The 20688-nt window shown below is 43.5% G+C and overlaps 1 protein-coding gene across 6 annotated transcripts in view; it reads right to left on the reverse strand.

Annotated features, from left to right (window-relative positions):
• tfeb (transcription factor EB) overlaps positions 1 to 20688 on the reverse strand; it is a 32777-nt gene that overhangs the window by 7121 nt on the left and 4968 nt on the right. The window contains exons 1-7 of one of the 6 annotated variants that reach the window (XM_030052181.1): positions 16137 to 16309; positions 13860 to 13951; positions 7738 to 7844; positions 6868 to 7035; positions 5079 to 5177; positions 3753 to 3941; positions 2807 to 2896 (exon numbers count right to left, since the gene is read on the reverse strand). In XM_030052181.1, the coding sequence (XP_029908041.1) occupies positions 2807 to 2896; positions 3753 to 3941; positions 5079 to 5177; positions 6868 to 7035; positions 7738 to 7767 (576 nt within the window). In that variant the 5' untranslated portion in view covers positions 7768 to 7844; positions 13860 to 13951; positions 16137 to 16309. Of the gene's footprint in view, positions 1 to 2806; positions 2897 to 3752; positions 3942 to 5078; positions 5178 to 6867; positions 7036 to 7737; positions 7845 to 13859; positions 13952 to 16136; positions 16310 to 20688 lie in introns of those variants that run through there. The other 5 variants (XM_030052182.1, XM_030052184.1, XM_030052183.1 and 2 more) reach the window with 5 other exon arrangements.

The raw sequence follows: 20688 nt of genomic DNA on the forward strand, positions 1-20688 counted from the left end.
TAGATGTAGAGAGAAACAGAGGCTGAGAGAGAGAGAGAGAGAGAGAGAGAGAGAGTGAGGGAGGAAGAGAGAAGCTGTAAAAACATCTTCACTGATTAGAAGGAAATTGCATTACTATGGTTGTTTGAGATTTCCTCCTCAAGATTTAATGGTCTTGCCAATTGAGTTTGATTCCATGTCCCAGCATCCTCCACGCTACTGTCCTGCTATGTCCCAGCCTGGCTTCCCCATATCTCGCCATGCCCCAAACCAGACTAAGAAAATAACCTTTTCTCCATGTAATCAAACAAGCAAGCATGACTGGAACTTATTCTGGCTCTATGGAATTATGCACACACACACACACACACACACACACACGGACATATACTCAAAAGCAGCACTAGCTTCAGTGGTGCCTGGCATTCAATGGCTCTTGTGAAACTGGGAGATTCCAAAGATTCCATAGAGTTTGCTTTAATCCCAATCAGGATTAGCAGATGAGCTTCATCCACCAGAGATCAGTAAGTTGGAAATACGGCTGTAATGTTTTTTTTCACTGCTCTTACTTCAGTGCAACACCTCCGTAACGTTTCACAACATTACTAATGTGTAACAGCGTTTATATGAAAACAAGCTCCAGCGGCCACCTCATTTACGTTCAGCAGTTAGTCTATCGCCAAGTATGCAACATATTGATGTTTGGTGTGAGAGAGTTTGCTACAAAGATCACTGTCTTGCTCTCTCTCCATTCAATTCTTGTTGCAGCCTCGCACACACTCATCCACCTCAGGCCTGATCAATAGCTTAATCTAATCAATCAGTGTGTTAGAGGATTGCGTGAACACACATAAGCACAGACTAACAGAGTGAACCAATCAACCAAACAAGGCAACCTATCAGATAAAGCCATAGGGGTGTATTCAGCTTCACTCTTTCTAACTTACACTCTGGGGTTGTGGAGCTGCGCCAAAGCAGTGAGACAGACCGGAGTCCGGGGCCGACCTTCACAGTGGCATACTACATAACGTCCCTGCCCATCTAATGTCTAATAGCTGAGCGTGTCCCTCTCTGGACGCCTGCCCATATTCATACTCCCAATTCTCTGCAGCTGCCATATCAAACAACTCCTCCAACCCTCTGCCCCAGCTCCATTTCCAGTGCAACAGTACAACCAGTAGGGAAAGAGTACATGCACACACACACATACACACCCCTTCCCCCACACCCCACACCGTGGCTCATCCTATAATCAGAGACCCGAGGTTGGGAGTTAGAGCTGCACCCACACACTGAGAGGACTGTGGGACAGCCAACTCTTACAAAACTACCAAAGCTCATACAAATAATCTTGTACACACAAACACACAGATACACACACACACACACACACAGAGCTGCAATGTCTTACCAGCTGAATCTGCTCTCCTTCAATAACTTCCACAATGGCATAGGTTTTACTCATCTCCTTCATCCTTCACCTCTTCCTTCATTAGGCCAGGACTCTCTCTCCGCTTCACACACTCTCTCTGGCACTAACACACCCGTCCCAGGAGACTGACCTCGGCAGCACCAGTCCCCTCTCTCTTCTACCTCCACTCGCCACCAAACAAGAGTGAACTTTCCCCTATCTGGACTTTCAGCCTGTTTTCCCCTCGCACAAATTACCCTCATCACCCCCCCTCCCTTTCTCCCTCCTCCTTCTCCCTCTCTCTCAATGCGTTGTAAACAAGTTGAACTCTAACTGCCGGCAGTTTAATTGTTAATTTTCTGAGTTTGTTCCCTGAAACACAAAGCACTGGGTAGTCAGTCCTCCTCTGTGATGTCTTCCCGACAGTATCTATCCCAATATGGTTTAGAGTTGGAATGCCAGAGCAAGTCTGTGTTTAAGTCAATTATACACTGAAAATTATATTTGTGTTTGTGTGTGTGTGTGTGTGTGTGTGTGTGTGTGTGTGTGTGTGTGTGTGTGTGTGTGTACGTATAAAGGAGATAACTGATAGCTTCCCCTGAGCTGAGGGGCAAAGACTGACTTCTGATACACACCAAGCTGACAGCATGAGCATCATTAACAACACCAGCAACAAAAACACCAAGGACAGTAACAGCACATGGCAGAGAGAGCGAAAGAGAGAAAGACTGTAAGGATGCAAGAGCATCGATTAAAAGAACAAGGCTGGCCTTTCTGCCCTTAGTCCAACCAGAGTCTCAGTACTGATGACTCCGCATAACCAACCCACTGACTCATCAAGGGCAGACTGGGCCCAAAATAACCCATAAAGAGAGTGGGGGTGAGGGATAAGAGGAGTACAGCCATGTAGACACAAAACTATAGTACACAGTAAAAAGGTCCATCTAAACATATTTTTTTTGTCTTGTAGTGTGTTGTAACAATGTTTTAAGTGAAGAAAAGCGAATATTGATATAACACAAATAAATCCACCAATATCAAGATTTCACTTGATTCATAAAAAATATTGAAAATGGATATTGTTTTTTTGTTTTGTTGTGTTTTGTTGTGTTGTGTTGTGTTTTGTTTTTGTTTGTTTGTTTGTTTGTTTTTTGGTATGAGTGAGCAAAATTTGTGAAAATACACAGACAATATAGAATTTTTAAACATATCTCAAATCTTTGGTATTAATCACACACAAAAAAAAAGAAACTGAAGTCTTTTTGCAACAAAGCACACATCTCAGCACATCACATGAAAGACAATATAAAGCATCCTGAAAGCATGGACAGGTGGGAAAGCAGTAACGATGGTTCAACGTCTAACTTTGTATGGGGACAGAAACAGCTTACTGGTCTACGTTCTGACTCCACTTACCGTGTTAGGCATCTGTACGGGATCAATGTATGCCTGAATATCATCATAACTGGACTGCATGCTGATGATGTCATCAATGACCTCATCCATCTGTGTGTTGCAAAAAAAAAAAAAAAAAAAAAAAAAATACAGGATAAGAATGTTACTAATGTAATTATGACAAACTGAGTTGCTGAGTTGTAATGTTCAAATTTAAAGCAAATACCAGTTTAGCAGATTGTAGGTTCTACTTGAAACTCAGGGCACTACTCGCACATTTAACAGAGCACTTGAAACCCGACTGCATACAGGCCTCGAGTTGAACTTGCAAATGCTCGCTTCATTGTAGAGATGACTATTTTATGGAAGCTATCTGTAGGACTAAATTCTCCGAAAGCAGTGGAAAGGCAGAGTGTGGGAGGCGAAGGAGAGCAGGTCAAAGTCTGTCTGGTTCAAAGGGCCCTGCGTTCTGCTGTCGCCCTGTCACTTGTTAAGCTGTAATTACTGCTGCAAGGCCATAATGGAGCATTTAAACTGTAATGATAGTCAGACTCGGTTGGCTGAGTTAAACAACACATCCATTTGGGCTTTTTGCAAGGACTGACACAAACACACAGGTGCATTTGCATTTGGCACACACAAAAATGCAGATCAACATACAAACAGAGACACACATACATTTGACATGTGCATGCAAACACACATATTCACAAATTCTGCTCACCCATACCAAGCAGCAATGAAATCATTATGATGCCTTCATAAAATGTGGAAAAAATGTCACTTCAGGGGCAATCTGCAGTCCTCATCTTTTTATATAGGCGTGTAATTAAGTCATATAGCAAGGTAATTTCTTCAATCCGGCACTACTCAATTTCCACTTTATAACATCATCAGGAATGAATGTTTTACGATGTATGCGTGTATGTGTGCATGCACAAGTGAGCCCACGCTTGTGTGCGTTCACCTCATTCTCGTGGCTTGAACTGATGTTGAGCATGGCCATGGGGCTGTTGGGGGCGCTGTTTCCAGACAGGAGCTGCTCGGTGCGCATGCGTGGGGAGTGGAGAGGAGGGGGCGCCGACGCTGAGTTCCCCGTGGGACCCATGGAGGGAGGAGGAGAGGGCTGCACCATCCCTGCTACTGCATGGACCGTCTAGGGGACATGACAGGACAGAGTAAGAGAGATGAACAGACAGACACCCAGAGACGATGTTAAAGGAAAAGTTCACCCAAAATACAAAAAAGATATTTAGCACAGAGAGTTTCTGTGGTGAAGTTTCCAGTCTCCTACAAACCTTTCCTGTCACCTCAACACAATGGGGCTGGATGGGTACTTTTGTGCAGCTCACACAATCAAGAATTTATAAGCAGAAAAACTCAACAGCAACTGTACTTTCCAAAGACAATTAAACAAATACCCACAACATAACATAACATAACATAACTCACAGCCTTCGAGGGCGAAGAATTTTGTAGGAAACTATTCCCTGCCGAAGAACACCCATAATCTAATCTGCCTCTAATTTCTACTCATTGGGGGGTGGATCTCTTTCCCTAATGTCCTCCTTTCTCATCTAATCTAAGGGGCGCCGCGCACGGTGGCTGACCCGAAGTTCTCCTGATCCTGTAACCCTGTGTTTGTCATGTCTTTTTGGTGTCTCTTGGACGGGATGTAACTTAAATTGGAATTTCCCCTTGTGGGATTAATAAAGTGTACTTACTTACTTACTTACTTACATACAGCTTGAGACCCACAGAGCAATACCCATCTAGCTCTGCACTCACAATGAGTGGGAAAATAGGCCTGTAACCAAGTTGATTAAGAGGCAGCCTTTCAATACATCATACTGACCCCCTCCACCCCCACCTCACCCTCTGCTCTGACAGTGCACAGTATTTATTTGGCTTTCACCAGCATTGAATAGCAATCCTCATTTGTCCTCTACCAGCTCAGTGTCTCGATGTCTTGATTTTTCACACTTTCATGTGGCGTGTTTTTATGCTGATTATGAGCAGAGGGACTGACACAGTGGCTTCAGTGCTGTCCGCTGCAATTTTCCAGTTAATTAACCCAATTAATTGCACTTTTACCACTGCTAAAACGATATAAAAACGCAATATTTTTCCATATTACTTAAGACAGTATGTCTTGTTTTATTATCATACTGCAATGTCCAGTAACTATCTAAGAAAAAAAAAAAAAAAAACTCTTCAACTCCTTCTGGCTTGGATCTGGGGGGGATGTTCCTTTGAGGCAACCACAAAGACAGGCAAGCACACAGACGGGTACCTGTTTGGTGGCATAGGTGGTAGACAGGTACTCCTTCACCTGTTGTCTCTGAGACTGGCGGATGTGGTAGTCTGTAGGATTCTCAAGGTGGGTCTGCACCTATACACACACACACACACACACACACACACTGAGTTAAAGTTAACTAAACGCCTAAATGACAGGTTGTATCCTAAAAGCTCATTAACTTAGCCTTGTTTTACGCTACTGTTCAACACATACTGTATGTATTTTAGTTGTACCCTGTGACTTTTATATCCCACTCCCATAATATAATGGTGGTTCCACAACATAGTACCACAGGAATAAAGCCATCCTAAATCCTCTGGCTTGGCTAGAAAGGGCAAAGCAATGGGCTGGCCTCATTCTTTCACATCAAAGACTAAAGCTCAGCAGCGAGCAGGCCTGCTGCCTATTACTACAGAGCTAGATTCAACCTCCCCAGCCTTCCACCCCCTATTTTGTTTTATAACCAACACCAGGATTATACCAAATGAACCTGAAACTTTTAAGTAAACAGAGATTCATGCTCGGACTCATGACGACAATAATCAGTTTGTGCCTGCTTCTACGCGTGAGCATGATACATGTGCGGTTTTATACTTGAGGACTTGACAGCAAAGCTGAGTCTTGACAGTTGGGATAAATACACTTGATTGGCTGTCAGCCTCAGATGTGTCAGTGTCTCATGAGCCGGAGGGAAAAACATTACCAACAGTCATAACTATTCGTCCTATCTGGCCTCGCTCTGTCAGCACAGATCAAGTCCAAAGCAGCACAGTGGAAAAGGCACGACAGGCTCGTGTTGGACTGACAGACAGAAAGCCACACAAGTGCAGGTTGACACCTTATCTTCAACATAAAAGAAGACCTTGACAATTCTAAGCTCTAAGATTTCATGAAGGCTAACACACCCTCCCACACGCCCACACACAGGGGCATGCTTTTAAAACAACAAAACGCCCCACATCGTTACTCATGAATGCACATTAATACGCGGTTTTGCAATTCAAAATGCACACCACATATATATGAATGTATATAGCGGAGGCATGCATCTGAACATGCTGTGATTGAGTGTTGCACAAACAGACATCAAAGATAAAGACACACACAGGCATCTTTGGAATCAGGCAAAATGTCACTTCAACTTTATCTGTCCTTGTCTGACACAGGCTATCTTCTACGCTCCTGTCTGTCTTATCACCGAACATATCAAACTTCTCTTGTCTCCCCTTCTGTCTCCCTACCTGGTTGCTGCTCCACCGCATTTTTCTCTTGTCTCTTTCTCCCCCTCTTTTGAATAAATTCACTTTCTCTTCTTTCCCTGTGTGGCAGTGCTGTGCTAGAGTCCCTGCTTAAGTTCAGAACACCTCCGCTGCGCCCAGGACAGAAGCTTGCAGAGGGCTGTCCTGTCTCCTGCTCAGCAACATGTGAGTGGATTTGCACCCCACCCCATGGCATTTACAAACCATGTCTCTCTCCCCGCGTGCTCCTATAGTGCTTTGTGCGTGTGAGAGCGAAAGAGTTACACAAAATTTTCCACACACTTTTTTTTTTTTTTTTCTCAGAGATTGCACGGTGGTCCGGTCCAAGTCTTATGAGAAGAGGATGTGTGTATGTGGACGGGTGGAGGGAATTTTGCGTTCTGTGCTGCAAGATCAAACCACAAATTCCCTTTTAAGCCCCCCCCCCCCATCTTTCCGCCCTTCCTGCTAAGTCACTTCCAACTTTGCGATTATGCTTCAGTCATCATCAAACACACAGGAACACGTTCACACATACTGACCTTGAGTACCTCCATAGGGACCTGCATGCTTTGGTAATGCTGTGGGGTGCTGATGGCCGGGGTGGGCGCAGGTGGCGCGGCCATGCGATGCTGCATGTACTGCAGGGCTGCATTCTGCTGCTGTTGCCGCTCGCGCTGCTCCTCCTGCTGCAGCTGGTCTCGCATCAGCTGAGGATAGAGTAACACAGACACACACACATATACATCATATCCTCATTAACCCATTCTGACCTATTAATTGATGGATATGTGATGCCATTGTGGGTTTTGGCTGTTCTCTAGCATTCGGCTATTTTAAAAGATGCAGCTGTGAAGTTTGATAGCTGACACAGTGGGAGGGGAAGTGGAGAGCAGTGGGCTTGTCAGCAGAACAGGGGAAGTAACTCCCACATTTATTACATCACCATGTAGACAAAGCATGTAAGGCCATTAAAATACAAAAGAGAGATCTGAACCACTAGAGGGAGCAGCAATCTGCGAATGTTAACAAAAGCAAAGCAAAATTAGTCATGTATGCATACAAACATTATAAACATAATTATAAGTGGCATGCATGCAATTGCATGCAGTAACAGCATGCAATTGCTCTTTAAAATGCTCTTAATATAGATGGCAAAGAGCCCTGAAACTGATCAGAGAGGGCAGCTACGCTATGTCAAACAAATCACAGTATTCTGAATAACGATAACAGAAACTAAAGTGTAAAAAAGTGCGAGGCCTGTAGGTAGAAGTGAGAGTAGGAAAGTAAGCCATGTTGCAAAACCTTCCTCCTTTATCCACTCAAGCAGAAAACACAACAAACAGACTATGCAGTCCACAGCTAATGTATCAGTATTTTGAGCTGGCTGATGAAGTGTGGTCGTGTTTTACCTGCATCCGCAGGCCAATGCGTGAGGCCATTGCTGGGGGGCGAGGGGGCAGGGGAGGGCGAGCCGATGTCAACGCACCGCAGTCCAGCCCGAGAGAGGTAGAGGAAACTGAGGAGGAGGAGAGAGGGATGGAGGAAGATTTGAGAGTTAGATCGTTTCTATCTTTCCATCTATCTATCCATCTACTACCCACCACCCACTCATGTGAATGAACATTGCATTAATGGAACATGACCCTTTTTTGGGACTTCTTGTCTCTCATGTCCAGCGTCAGACTAGCAGATGATACCAAAGAGAAAAAGCTACAGGCTGTATCCTGACTGTGCTAACAATGAGTGGCAGTGGGTGGAAACAGCTAGCCTGGACCTGTGAAATTAGCAAAGAACACTCTCTAGTGTAGCCAACACATTTTCTTTTAATAGTTATTTAAATGATACGTTTTGCATATATATGACAATCAAAAATGAAGACATAAAAAAAAAGAATATAGCCCTATGTTTGGAATTATGTTTGTATAAAATAGTCACTTACTCCATGGACAAATGACCATCAAGTCCAGCAAATCAGGGATGTCTTTTCCAATTGATTTTTTGGAAAATGAAATAAAGTCTCGACCACTCCAGGAGTGATCAGTGCTGCAAAATCTTCCTTGGAAGATATGCATTGTTATCGGCTGGCATGATCCACAAATGCACCAGAAATCCCTGTTGGTTCTGGCTTTGGCTTTGAACTCAATTTGCCTGATTGGCTTGGCTGATTCTGCCTCTCTTATCACCTGTTCAGCTTCCACTAACAGAAGTTCCTTGTCAGTGTATTTAATCTCATACAAATATGGCTCTGGATCTGTGTCTGTAATGAAAAATTCATCCTCATCATATGCTAGCAGTGGAAGCTCTGCTTAGCTCCCTGATCTGCTGGACCTGATGGTCTGTACTCCATGGAATAAGTGACTATTTCTTCTTTTTACATTTTCAACTGGTGTTACAAACTGCAAAAGGGAAAATCCCTAAAATGTAGGAGTTTATATTTCCTAAATTACTTATCCTAATTTTAAAGTCACACAAGGCATTAGCGATACAAAAGATGCAAGCAAACAATAAAAGCGGGAAAATTCCAGTAATTCCCTTGATAAGAACACAAACAAATGGTTGTAAAGGAGTTTGCAGTTCTAAGTACACTATTCCCAACACTTCTGTATGTGACTCACTATGTATGGTGTGGCCTTGGGGCCTGTTGTGCAGACAAGCACAGCATCCAAAGCAAAACAAAGCACCATCTGCACCAGGCAAACATATATGCACTCCCTCACTGTTTGACTACATCCAGAATGTGGATTCTATATCCATTCTCATGGCCAAGGAAGGGCCACCAGGATGATGGGAGTCAGTAGCAACCCAACCATGCCAATCTGTCCCACCAAAGAGGGCTGAGTGGAGGCACATAACCATGGCAACATTGGAGTGGTCATGTGGGAGTCATGTGGTTGTGTTGTTCTCGGGTGATCATGTGAGCAGACCGTCAAAGGGGAACGCCATCACCCCCTTTAATGCACCTACCCCATCTCCTCTCATGTACTCGCACGAATACACACAACCTTAACTGGGGAGTCCCGGGATTGAAAGTTCCCCTTTTGCAATGACATGCATTTATCCCCTGCATGACTTGGCTTGTCTAGACTCAGTGTGGTATAACGGGAACTGATTGAGGCCAGGTTTCTACTCTGTTCTACTTTTTTCTAGTGATATTGAGCTTGCGGATATGCTGTGAGACAGACACAGAGGGGCAATGACAGAGACATCAGGGTGTTTACAACCAATCAGAGCTAGATTCCACCAACCTCTCATCAGAGACACTATCCATATATGGACATAGAGAGAGCGAGAGTGAGAGAGAGAGAGATAGAGAGAGAGAGAAAGAGACAGAGAGAGAAAAGCTCATTGTGCATGAGGTACAATAAGAAGGGCAGCTCCTATTGAGAAGGACTGAAGCCGCCTGTTGTCCAAAGTGTACATTTCAGCACCCGAGGGGGCACACACTGCCCGCTTTGTGCCCATTGGCTGGCCCACATAAAAAACACACACTCACGCAGAGATATGCATGGCCACTCACACATACAAATACACATATATCAGACTTTTAACACTGGGAATATCTGACTCTACACCATAACTGCACACCAAAACAAGTGATTTTATCATAGAAAAATACGACAAACATGCCAGTAAAAATAGTGCTCACCTCTGACATTTAAGCACTAACTACTGATGCTGGTGGAACAACTTAGTACACCTATGGGAGACTACTGGAGCTGGAGAAGTCTGCCTCTTTCAAGACAGTCTCTTTCACAGTGCTTACTTTACAGACATGCAAACAAGTGCGTGCACACACATACACACATACATGCACAGTGTCGGAATGCTGCACAGTGTATTTATAGAGCCTGACAAATGGGGTGATTACATCTCCAAACTCAATCGGCAGGGTAGGAATGCCAGCCAGCCAGAATGGGACAAGTGCTGCTGTATGCATCCAAAAAAAAAAAAAGTATAACACAGCATAGTATGTCCAACTGTGTAGGGCCTATCAATGATTTCTTTAGCTTTACAGGCTAAACCCAAAGCTATAAAATGGTTACATTGTGCATTCAACATTCATCCACCTCAGCCACTGTTGATGCTTTGTAAGACTGTATAACCAACGACTAGATGGTAACATGAGAATGAAATTGTCTTCTCGTTTTGCCCAATCCTGATTTATTACTTCCTGTCCTATCCTGGTCCCATGACTTTTGCCATTGCCAATCCCATCCCCATCCCATCCAATTTACTCTCAATCCCGTTACAATCGCAATTATTTTCCAGAATATGCCCTTCTTCACAGATTTAAAACTATTTTCAGATTATTATAAAGTTGCTCCCGATTCCCGTTCCCTCCCAAGGCTTTATTTTCTCATCCTTCCCTGACCCTGATAGCCCTCCTGTTCTGTGGGATTACCAATTCGATGTCAGGGTCTCCCAAAAATCACAACTGACACTTAGGTGTTGTATGAACTGACTCTAAAAAAAGGTCTGAATCCCCAATGTAAAAGTTGTGAGGTTCCACATTAAAATATCTGTTTTGATTTATAGTGCATGAGTGAAAGCCGACTACATGCCATTTGTACGCTATTATTAAAAATACATCTGATTTCTTTGCTGATTTCCCCAAACAGCAAAATGAAACAGCTTCTGACTCTTGTGGTTTGTGGCTCTGCATAACACTTCCAAACTTCCTAACACATGCGAGACATGTGCCACAGAGCCTCCAATCGTGACTAAACCATGATGTTCAGCACATGTAAGGGATGTTGCTAATTACATCCTCTCCCCCTCCACACACACACACACACATACAAAGACACACATATACTGACAGGATATCATTTCCTGATCTCATATGGTGACACACTGCTACCAGGCAGCGTGCTCTCCCACATGGGCCTTCCAGTTGCCTGGCATCCACTGGGCTGAGCGGGCATCTGTGACGCAGTCAGAGCACACTGCTGCCATTGTGTGTCCAACGCTGTGATGTCACAGCCGCGCTACTTCAAAGACTGACAGCCAGTGGGAGGACACTGAGCAGAGGAGGGCTGGGTCAGAGGTCGGCTCTGGATTGTGCCAGAGATTAGTCAAACACACACAGAATATACCCGACACAAAAGCACACAATATGACACAAAGGTGTGTAAAGCATACAAGACATTATTCATTCTGTGTAAAAATCACATTCAAATGACAGCCATGAGGTGGCATATATTCCTTGCTATACACATGTCTACAAAATGGAAAACAAATATATTTATAGATATTTCATAGATATTTACACACACGATTTTTGATAAACAATCATTGGTCATTTGGATATGATCGCCAAGCAGGTAGAGGCAAAAAACAGAACACATGGAACAGTAACAGGTTCAGAAAACTGCACCCCTTTCCCATAATGCCGCCTTTCAAACTTGGAAAAGGGCAACACTTATGCCATACTACAATATTGTGATATCCAAAATCCTAAACAATATCTAGTATCATATCAAAGTGTGGATAAAATATCAATATGTCACCCAGCCCTAACATATCCACTCTTACACACACAGGGGCAGTATGAGGCCATGGCACCTGTGTTCCAAGAATAGTGTTAATTTGTGGCAGCGTGTATTTTTAGGAGCGGCTGTGCAATGCCAGGAGTCTTTTTAACAGCCAACCTAGAGCAGTTATGTGCGGGAGGTGTATATACACACTTATAGCCTATACACAGACACACACATAAGCAAGCATGTGCACACACACCAATGTAGCCACGGCTACGTGTACACACACACACACACACACACACACACACACACACAGGCGTTTTAGAGTCGGACTAAAATGGATCATGAGGGCAAGACGAGCAAATCATAAAGAAAAAGAGCTATTTCTATACTGGGGCCCCAGCAACTCTGCCCAAAGTCCTGTGAGGTCAAACAAATGCCTGAACATCCCTTAACATGTCTGACAAATATTACAAATTGAGGTTAACACCACCAACAACAATTTAGCAGCAACAGAAGCTGGCCCAGCACCACCCAAAAAACAAAAAACAAAAAAAACTTTAGGAACATTGCTCTGGGGATTAAACTGTTTACAACCTCATGTGTCCAGCCTCACTCAAAATAATGAAATGGCATGCAATTCTTGGTAGCCATTCTGTTTTGCAGCAAAAATATCTTTTATTGTTTATAGCAGGATAAAATTGCCAGACACTTGGGCCCGTATTAGCACAATATTTCCAACTTGTTGCTCCTTGTTAGGGTTCATTTTATAAGTATAGGGTAAATTTTAAGGCATAATTTACAGTAAATGTTACGGTCTTTAGAACATAGCGAAAACATGGCCCTGTATTAGAGTGCTTCATGCAGACGGCAGGGTTGGGGTCCGATGGAAGATATCTGATTAACAGTACAGAGGCTCCAAATCTGACATTCTGCTGTGCACTCCAACAGACACACACACCCTTTCCGCATTAAGCTGTCTGCTCTAATGACTAAAATAACACCCCCTGCTCTCTGTTCCCCTTTTCAGGAACACCCTGTTCCCCTGAGCCATATGTGGGTTTTTTTGTGTGTGTGTGTTTGTATCTGTGTAGGTACATCAACATGCATGTCTACATGCGCATGGGCACACATGTGTATTACTGCTTCAAACCTTTTGTCATACTTAATGCATAGACTCTTCCAAAACATGTAAATCATTCTATGGCGCTAATATTCCTGTGTGGTAATTTAAAGTGCCGACACACACTCAACAAGAGAGGCTGGCAGGATTGTGTGACAAGGCCGGCATGGCAGCTATGGGACCCTTACCCCCTCCTCTTTGGTTTCACAGATATACACACACACACACACACACACTCTTAAGCAGCTGTATCCCTTAGTGACAGGACACAGCAGACCCTGCCAACATGGACTCCTTCACACAGACAGACGGCCAGGCAGACAGACTGACAGTCAGCTCATTTTCACACACGGGTAACTGGTATCTGGTTGGCTCAAATGATCTTGCTTTAGCTTTAAAAACAGTCTTGTTACTATCCCTCCTATATCTATACTGACTACAGCTGATGACTCTCTTATGAGAATTTAGTGTAGCGGCTGGGTAGGATGCAGTTACTCATCCAACACTGAACGCAACAGCAGATGAAGTCACCTTGGGATCCTGGAAATACTGATTCTCAATTCATGAGTAGCATATTGTAGAAAAAACAGCTGTAGCCCTTGCTGTTGTGACACTTGTTTCTGCAAATTTCTGATCTACTTTTCCACTTTGGCTCAATACCCAAGAGGAACCTTTGTAAAAAATCAAGATTGTTGAAGAAGTCTCAAAGAATATTGTGGTAGAGAGACACTAGTCTATGTAATAACAGTGCCAAAAACAGTATATTAGCCTCCATTATCAAGTAAGAATTGTCTGCAGCACTAACGCAGGATAAATGTGACATTTTTAAGTGACTAGATTTTTACATGAGCAACATATAGGCAGAGACAAAGATGCACATACATATACACACATATGCAGTGACATATGCAAAGACATGCACAATTACCTGTTTGAGAGGAAAAAGTGTTCACAGAGGGGTGCACGCTGGTTTTGCCTCTGACTACATTTCTGGACACCCTGAAGAGGGTGGATGGCAATCTGCAGTGGGAGGAAGTCAGGCAGAGAGGAGGAAGAGGAATGAGGAAAGGCAAGGAAGAAGAAGGCAAGAAAGAAAAGAAAGCATGAAAGCAAGCAAGACAGAAAGGACAGAAAGACAGAAAAATGCATGCTTATTAACCCTCCAAACATTTCAGGCTGCAGATAAAAATACACAATGGATGAATAGCTGCAAAGAGCGATAACTACTGCAGTTAAGTGACACAGGAGGCAGTGGTGTGTTCAGTATGGAGGGGAAGCAGCAGGTGTGCAACACACACACACACACACACACACCAAAGAACTTTGAATAGAGAAGATTTTCCGCAGCGGAAACATATGACAGCAACGGACCATGGATAGACCTGTATGTGTGTGTGTGTGTGTGTGTGTGTGAGTGAAGTGTCTCTGCATTTTGTGCTCATGCAATGTCTTGAGCTGTTAATTCTGTTTTTTTGTATAAATCATGGCTCCTGAGTGTTCACTGGCCTCCTGTCCACTGGGCCATCGCCTTCACGTTTTGGGGGTAAAACAGGTTCTAGTAGATGGGTGGAGTTTTAGAACAACCAATTATGCATACAGATAAAATATTCAAAACAAATCTTCTTCCTGCTGATATTCACTGTTGCGTGCATTATGCTCCACATGCACTTCTTTGCCTCTTAGCCTTTGACATGACTCGCAGTCAACAGAATTAATCCATTAAACAACTTTTTGAAGTTAATCTCCGTGAATCATCACACATCATCAACACTATGTGTGAATCTCAGCATGTGCCTGCTTCTGTTGTGTCAGTGCAGAATCAACACGTCTAAATATAGCCTGCCAAAACATGTGTATGGAAGAAAGAGCCATACCACCCTTTATAGTGAACTGCCAACTGAGTGCATCTCTTGTCTATTGACTCAGTGCCGCTTTATTCTAATAACAACGCTCAGAAAAAAAAAAGATGATGTGAAACTGGTGAGAAAAGGATAACTGCAGAGTTATCAGCGCACACACACACACACACACACACCAGCTATACCAAACCACACCTAAGTGAGACAGAAGAGACAGTGGACTAACATGATAAATAATAACCAAAATGCATCACTTCCCCTCCCCTTCGCTCAGCTCACAACTGCCAGTGATGTCAGGTGTGAAGCAACTTCCTCTGCATGCAGCCCAGGGAAAGAACACGGGGTGTCTTTCATACCACAATACCCAGGACTTACAATAAGTAGTGCCATAAAGACATAATCACTTTTAACTATTAGATGTGGGGAGTCACTTTGCATATATATGATTCTTGAAAATAACACTGAGGCACAAATATGTGGGGGAAAGAAGAAGACACACACACCCACACACCCAGTCAACCAGGTGCAGCGCCGATGGTGAACGACTAAATTTGCTGGTGTCATCTCACCAGATTATTGTTCCATCAACTGATATTCAAATATACCGCCTACTTTTTAACCATGCTCCACACCAACCAGTCATCATATCAATAAATAATGCAGCATCGTCTCTGGAAATACATTAAATCCAAATCTCTAACAGTAACTGTCTGGTGTACACATCGACTGGTAAAAATTTATTTCAGGTTGTGTTCATAAAACTGGCAAAACACTGTCATGACGCTGACATGACATCTGTCATGAACATTAATGAATATGTATGACTGTTTTCATTTCATGTGTCATTCGGTCAGTTATGTCCCTTTCCCTTCAAAACTGACATTTCTCTCTGTCATTACAAATTGATGTTCGCTGAAACAACGTCAGCTTTACAAGTCGCATAATTAACTGAATGACACTTCACCTCCATAAATATTCACTATATTAATATTCATTCATATTCATATTCCCGTTCATAAATATTCATAAATTTTCCTGACAGCTATCATGTCACTGTTTTGACAGTGTGTTGTCAGTCACAACCTCAAATAAAATAAAGTATGGGGGAAAAAAAGTGTTATCCATCATTTTAAGTGCTGCTCCTAATGCATCTTTGTATTCTACAAAGTTTTGAAAGGAGCAGCACGCGACTCAACAGCCGCTGATACAAAGCTTGTATTCACAACCAGCGCCAATGTCAAATTATCCTCAGTGACACATCTGATTCAACAGCAGATCAGGATGAACGGAGCTCAGACTCACAACACACAGAGAACCAAGACTTGTATGTAAACACAAATCCTTACCGGGAGCGACTCTGCGGCTATCCCAAAGACAGCATACTGTATCCAAGAGACGTCTGTTCCTCCACGTGTAGTACAAAGACACAGACACACACACACACACACACACGTACACACACACACTCACTGACAGAGACAGGGAGCTGTGTGCTGGCTGAGCTCGGCCAGTCAGTGTATGCCTGTGCCTGATCACTTGTCGTGACGCCACTCCCCGCTGCACAGGGTGAGTTACAGCAGAGTGAGTGACTGTCTTAGTCACTGTGCCTTCCTCCCTTGCCAACCACCAACGCAGCTCCCTATTCCTCTTCCACCTCCTCTTTTCCTCCTCTTCCCCTAAATTAGCTCAAATACCATAGACTGGGGTAACAACAAGAGAGGCCCTGTGTCCAGTAAACCACCCACTCACACTCACATGCACACGCGCACACACACACACACACACACACACATTCTCTCTCTCTTGAGGAACCCTAAGTCTGGACATTTCCTGTAATAATGTATAGTGTGCACAAAAGGATTTCGCATCTCCACACACACACACACACACATAAGGGACCAATTCCGCATTTTGTCTATTAAGTCACCATGATTTTTTGAAGCACAGGGTAGTGAATCAGCAAGATTTTTACTTCTTCGATTACACATCCATAGATTTATGCATACACAAGCACATACACACAGAGAGACACATACACACAAGCTTTATATGGTGATAACACTTTCTAAGCTCAGAAACTGTCATCACACACTTGGCCTAATAATAACAATAGGATGGTTTTCATAATGATGAATATGTTTTCCATTGCATAGTAAAAGGTCCTGACCCCTGCATTCGTAAGAGTTGAATGGATGGGTGTGGGGATTACACTTAAACTCCAAAGATATCTATTCCTGAAAAATGGAAAACACTGAATTAGTCAACCACAGATAACTCACAGGTCATACAAATAGATTTTAAAACATGTTGGAGACATCCCTGAGATGCAGTGGTGATGTATGACATTGTGCACGTAGCAAAAGATCACTGAATATAATGAATGTATTAATCCACAGGTTTTGTAAGTGACGTGAAGCCGTAGTGTTGTCTCCATATTTGGTCACTGAACATGAAGAGTCTTGCTTACATGCAAAGATTCTGCAGAACAGAAGCCCACAACAATGGCTTTTACTAAACCACATGAACACAGGCAGGTAACCTCACCACCTGTTCACAAGTTAAGGATTTAGCTCCATCTGCTGGTGCTTCTACATCTGTTTAAAAGTCTCTGATCCTTTTGGGGGAAAAAACCACAAACTTTACGGAGCTTGCCGTTCTTCTCCACTACTGGTGACAAGCTCTCACATTGGTTACTTTGGCGGTGTCATATTGGGGGATGCTGAACAGTGATTTCAGCAGTATGATTATGTTCTGTACAAGCCATCTGATGGAACAGTGGATTTAGAGGAGAACAAAACTCTTTCTTTGAAGAAGTGTGCTGTAAGATTTGTTTACAAGAAATGGCAGTTGCATAAGACATTGCTCACACACAAAAGGATCTCCTCCACCCCCCACCCCCACCCCCACCCCTCGGCCATGTCTGTGCTCTCATGTGCATGTACAAAATGTTTAAATATGCAAACACGCACTCTCTCTCAAATACATACACACACACACACACACACACACACTTACACTCACACTCACATACACACAAAACCCGTAAAAGGTAAGGTTCAAAAGGTTTATGCTTGGAAGGACTCTGCAACCAAGCTGTTGGTTGTTATGGATACATTGCCCCACCACCACAAGAAAAAAAAAAAAAAAAAAAAAAAAAAAAACAGAACACAAGGTCGACTACATTCTGGTATAACCATCCAAGTAGCTTCCTAGCAGGGATATAATGTGTAATTGCAAGATCTTTTGGAGGAGAAATTTTACAAAGATTTTTTTTTTAAACCAAACAACCAGTCATGTTTGCAAAGAGACTGTTTGCAAAAACACGTTTCCAGTCATATTCATGTCTTTAAAGCCTGTTTTCTCATTCATACCAATAAAAAATTATACTATGCACTAATTAGCCATGATACACCAACACTGTGCAGCACAATGGGTAAAATGAGCTAATCCTTCCTTGATAGACCTAGCTGAAAAGTAGGTGTAAGTCACTAAAGTCAATTATTATTGAACAATCAGCTTTAAAATCCTCCCCTAAGTAGATCAATCAGCCGCGGCCCCAGGATGTGACACATACGGCCACACAAACATAAACAGACATGGCCACAGGCAGAGCATGTGCATTATGATTATGTACAGCCACACACAGCCGTAATGAGGACGCTCCTCTGGGGGATTCTCTGTGTGGTGAATCTGTTTACTTTTGGCAAGAGATGTATTGCTGCTTTAATGAAACTCTAAACCCCTCTGGACTTGTTTTTGCCCTCCCTTTAACCGAGTCGCTCTTTGTGTCCCTCTATCCATACTGTCCATCACTCTCAGCCGCTCTCCCCCCATCCTGCATCCCTGAATGCAGACACAAACATCGGTATCAAAGTGCCACTCAACTAGTTGTGCCTATAACAACAGAGGAGAACACTGGCTAGTATAGTTCAGCAGGACCCTGGCTAACAAGCATCTCTTGTTTGTATACAGAGCACTCAACAGTGGGCCAGCTCCAGTTCTCATAGTGCCCGCAGTGTATTTACTGGGTTATTTTGGTCCAGGGGCAGGACCCTTCCAGGCCCCGAGCTTATTGGCTAGGAAAGCTGCGTTCCTGTCCCGTCTGCCCAATCACAAGGCCTGAGTGTAGGAGGCGAGATCACTGATCAAGACAGCCTTGTACTTGTACATGACAATGGCCTATGGAAGAGGCAAGACCCAACCACGCACACATACGCACGCAAAGCTCACACACATGCATACACACATATAAATGCACACACGCGCACACACCACCCAATCTCCTCTCTACTTCTCTGCCGGACATGCAGCCCATCGCACACTCCCTCAGTCACCATGGCTGCAAAGAGGTTGCAAACAAACAAAAACATAAATAGATCAACACTGGATCTCTGTTGCCAGTGTGAAAGTTGCACTACAGTGGGGGCGTGCAGGTACGCAGGTCTGAGTGAAGTCTGAGCCAGCTACACTAATCTGTTGCTGTCCTGCTATCTCTCTGTTCAGCAGAACAGTGGCATCAAAGTGCTAGGTGAGTTTTATCTGCCACAAGGTGTTTCCAGGTTGTGCTACATGCCCATTCACTATACTCAAGCTACCTGTGCTTTACTTCTTTCCTTTGTTTCGTTTTGTGTTTTGCTAAATTTATTTACACTTGTAGAAGAAAACTTCCTCATAACTATTACTTCATATGACCTGAGGTGACCTGGTGAATATGAGCATGCTTAGCGTTGATCTGATATGGTTTCCAGGTAAATAGCCCCTATCATCTAAACTGCATTGTACTGCGCCTCCACAAGCTTTGTGAAGATTGGCCAGGTGAGCAGTGTTCATTCTACAAGAAAGAAAACTACATCAGGATATACTTTGTTGATGTTCCATATAAGCTGCTACTGGACATCCCATTCACAAAATACACTACGCCTATAGATGGTCATTTGCAGCCTTACACCCTTTCCTTATCCGGAAAAAATGAATTATCAGTTAATATTGTGTAGACATTGAATGTGCACGTGTGAGTCATTTTGTGTATGTGTGTGTATTTGTGTGTGTGTGTGTGTGTGTGTGTGTGAGTGAGTGAAAAAGAGATAGTGAGAGAGCGAACACATGTGCAGCTGCAAGCAGCCAACCCGCCGCACTGCATTTCTTTTTGCATGGGTGAGAGTCACCATACAGAGTGAGTTGGAATGGCAGGCATTTGGGAGATGAGTTGGGAGATAAGGTACACACACACACATACACACACACACACACACACACAATCTTTCTCTCACTGTCGTCACACACAGAGCTGTCCTTTTACAGCAAATTCCTCTCTCTCTCACTCTCTCTCTCTGCCTTTTCTTCGATGGGACCAGTAGAGAACTGCTTACATTAAACTATGACAAATATGCCTGCCTTTGGTCCCAGTAGGCATTTGTTGACAGAGACAAAGCGAGTGAGAGAGAACCGGGAAGCAAAGACAAATGAGGGGTCAAGAGGATGATAATAAGAGCATCTTATAGAAGAACCACCTGTGTGGATGTATGCACGTGTGTGTGTGTGTGTGTGTGCCTGTGTGCACACTAAAACTGTGAGCAGCAGTTGTGATGGCACTATGAGTGTGCAGCCTCTTCATACAACAGTGGCCAGATCAGCAAATCGTTCCTATTCCTCTGACCAAATATGGGGGCGTCAGTCAACTAACAGCAGACACTGGAATGCTGCTACACACAGTCACACACATACAACCTCACACCAAAAACACAGTGCACAGGTTAAAAAAAAAAAAAAAAAAAGTATCACATCACTGCCCCTCGATAACCCTCACTATGACTAACTGAGAGAGAAGAAAGTGATTACCCAATGAAACTATCAATAAGGCCCAGGCAGGTTACAGCGCTACTACTGAAATCGCTGCCG

Source organism: Myripristis murdjan, chromosome 5, assembly GCF_902150065.1.
Source record: "Myripristis murdjan chromosome 5, fMyrMur1.1, whole genome shotgun sequence".
In the NCBI taxonomy this organism is placed as follows: domain Eukaryota; kingdom Metazoa; phylum Chordata; class Actinopteri; order Holocentriformes; family Holocentridae; genus Myripristis; species Myripristis murdjan.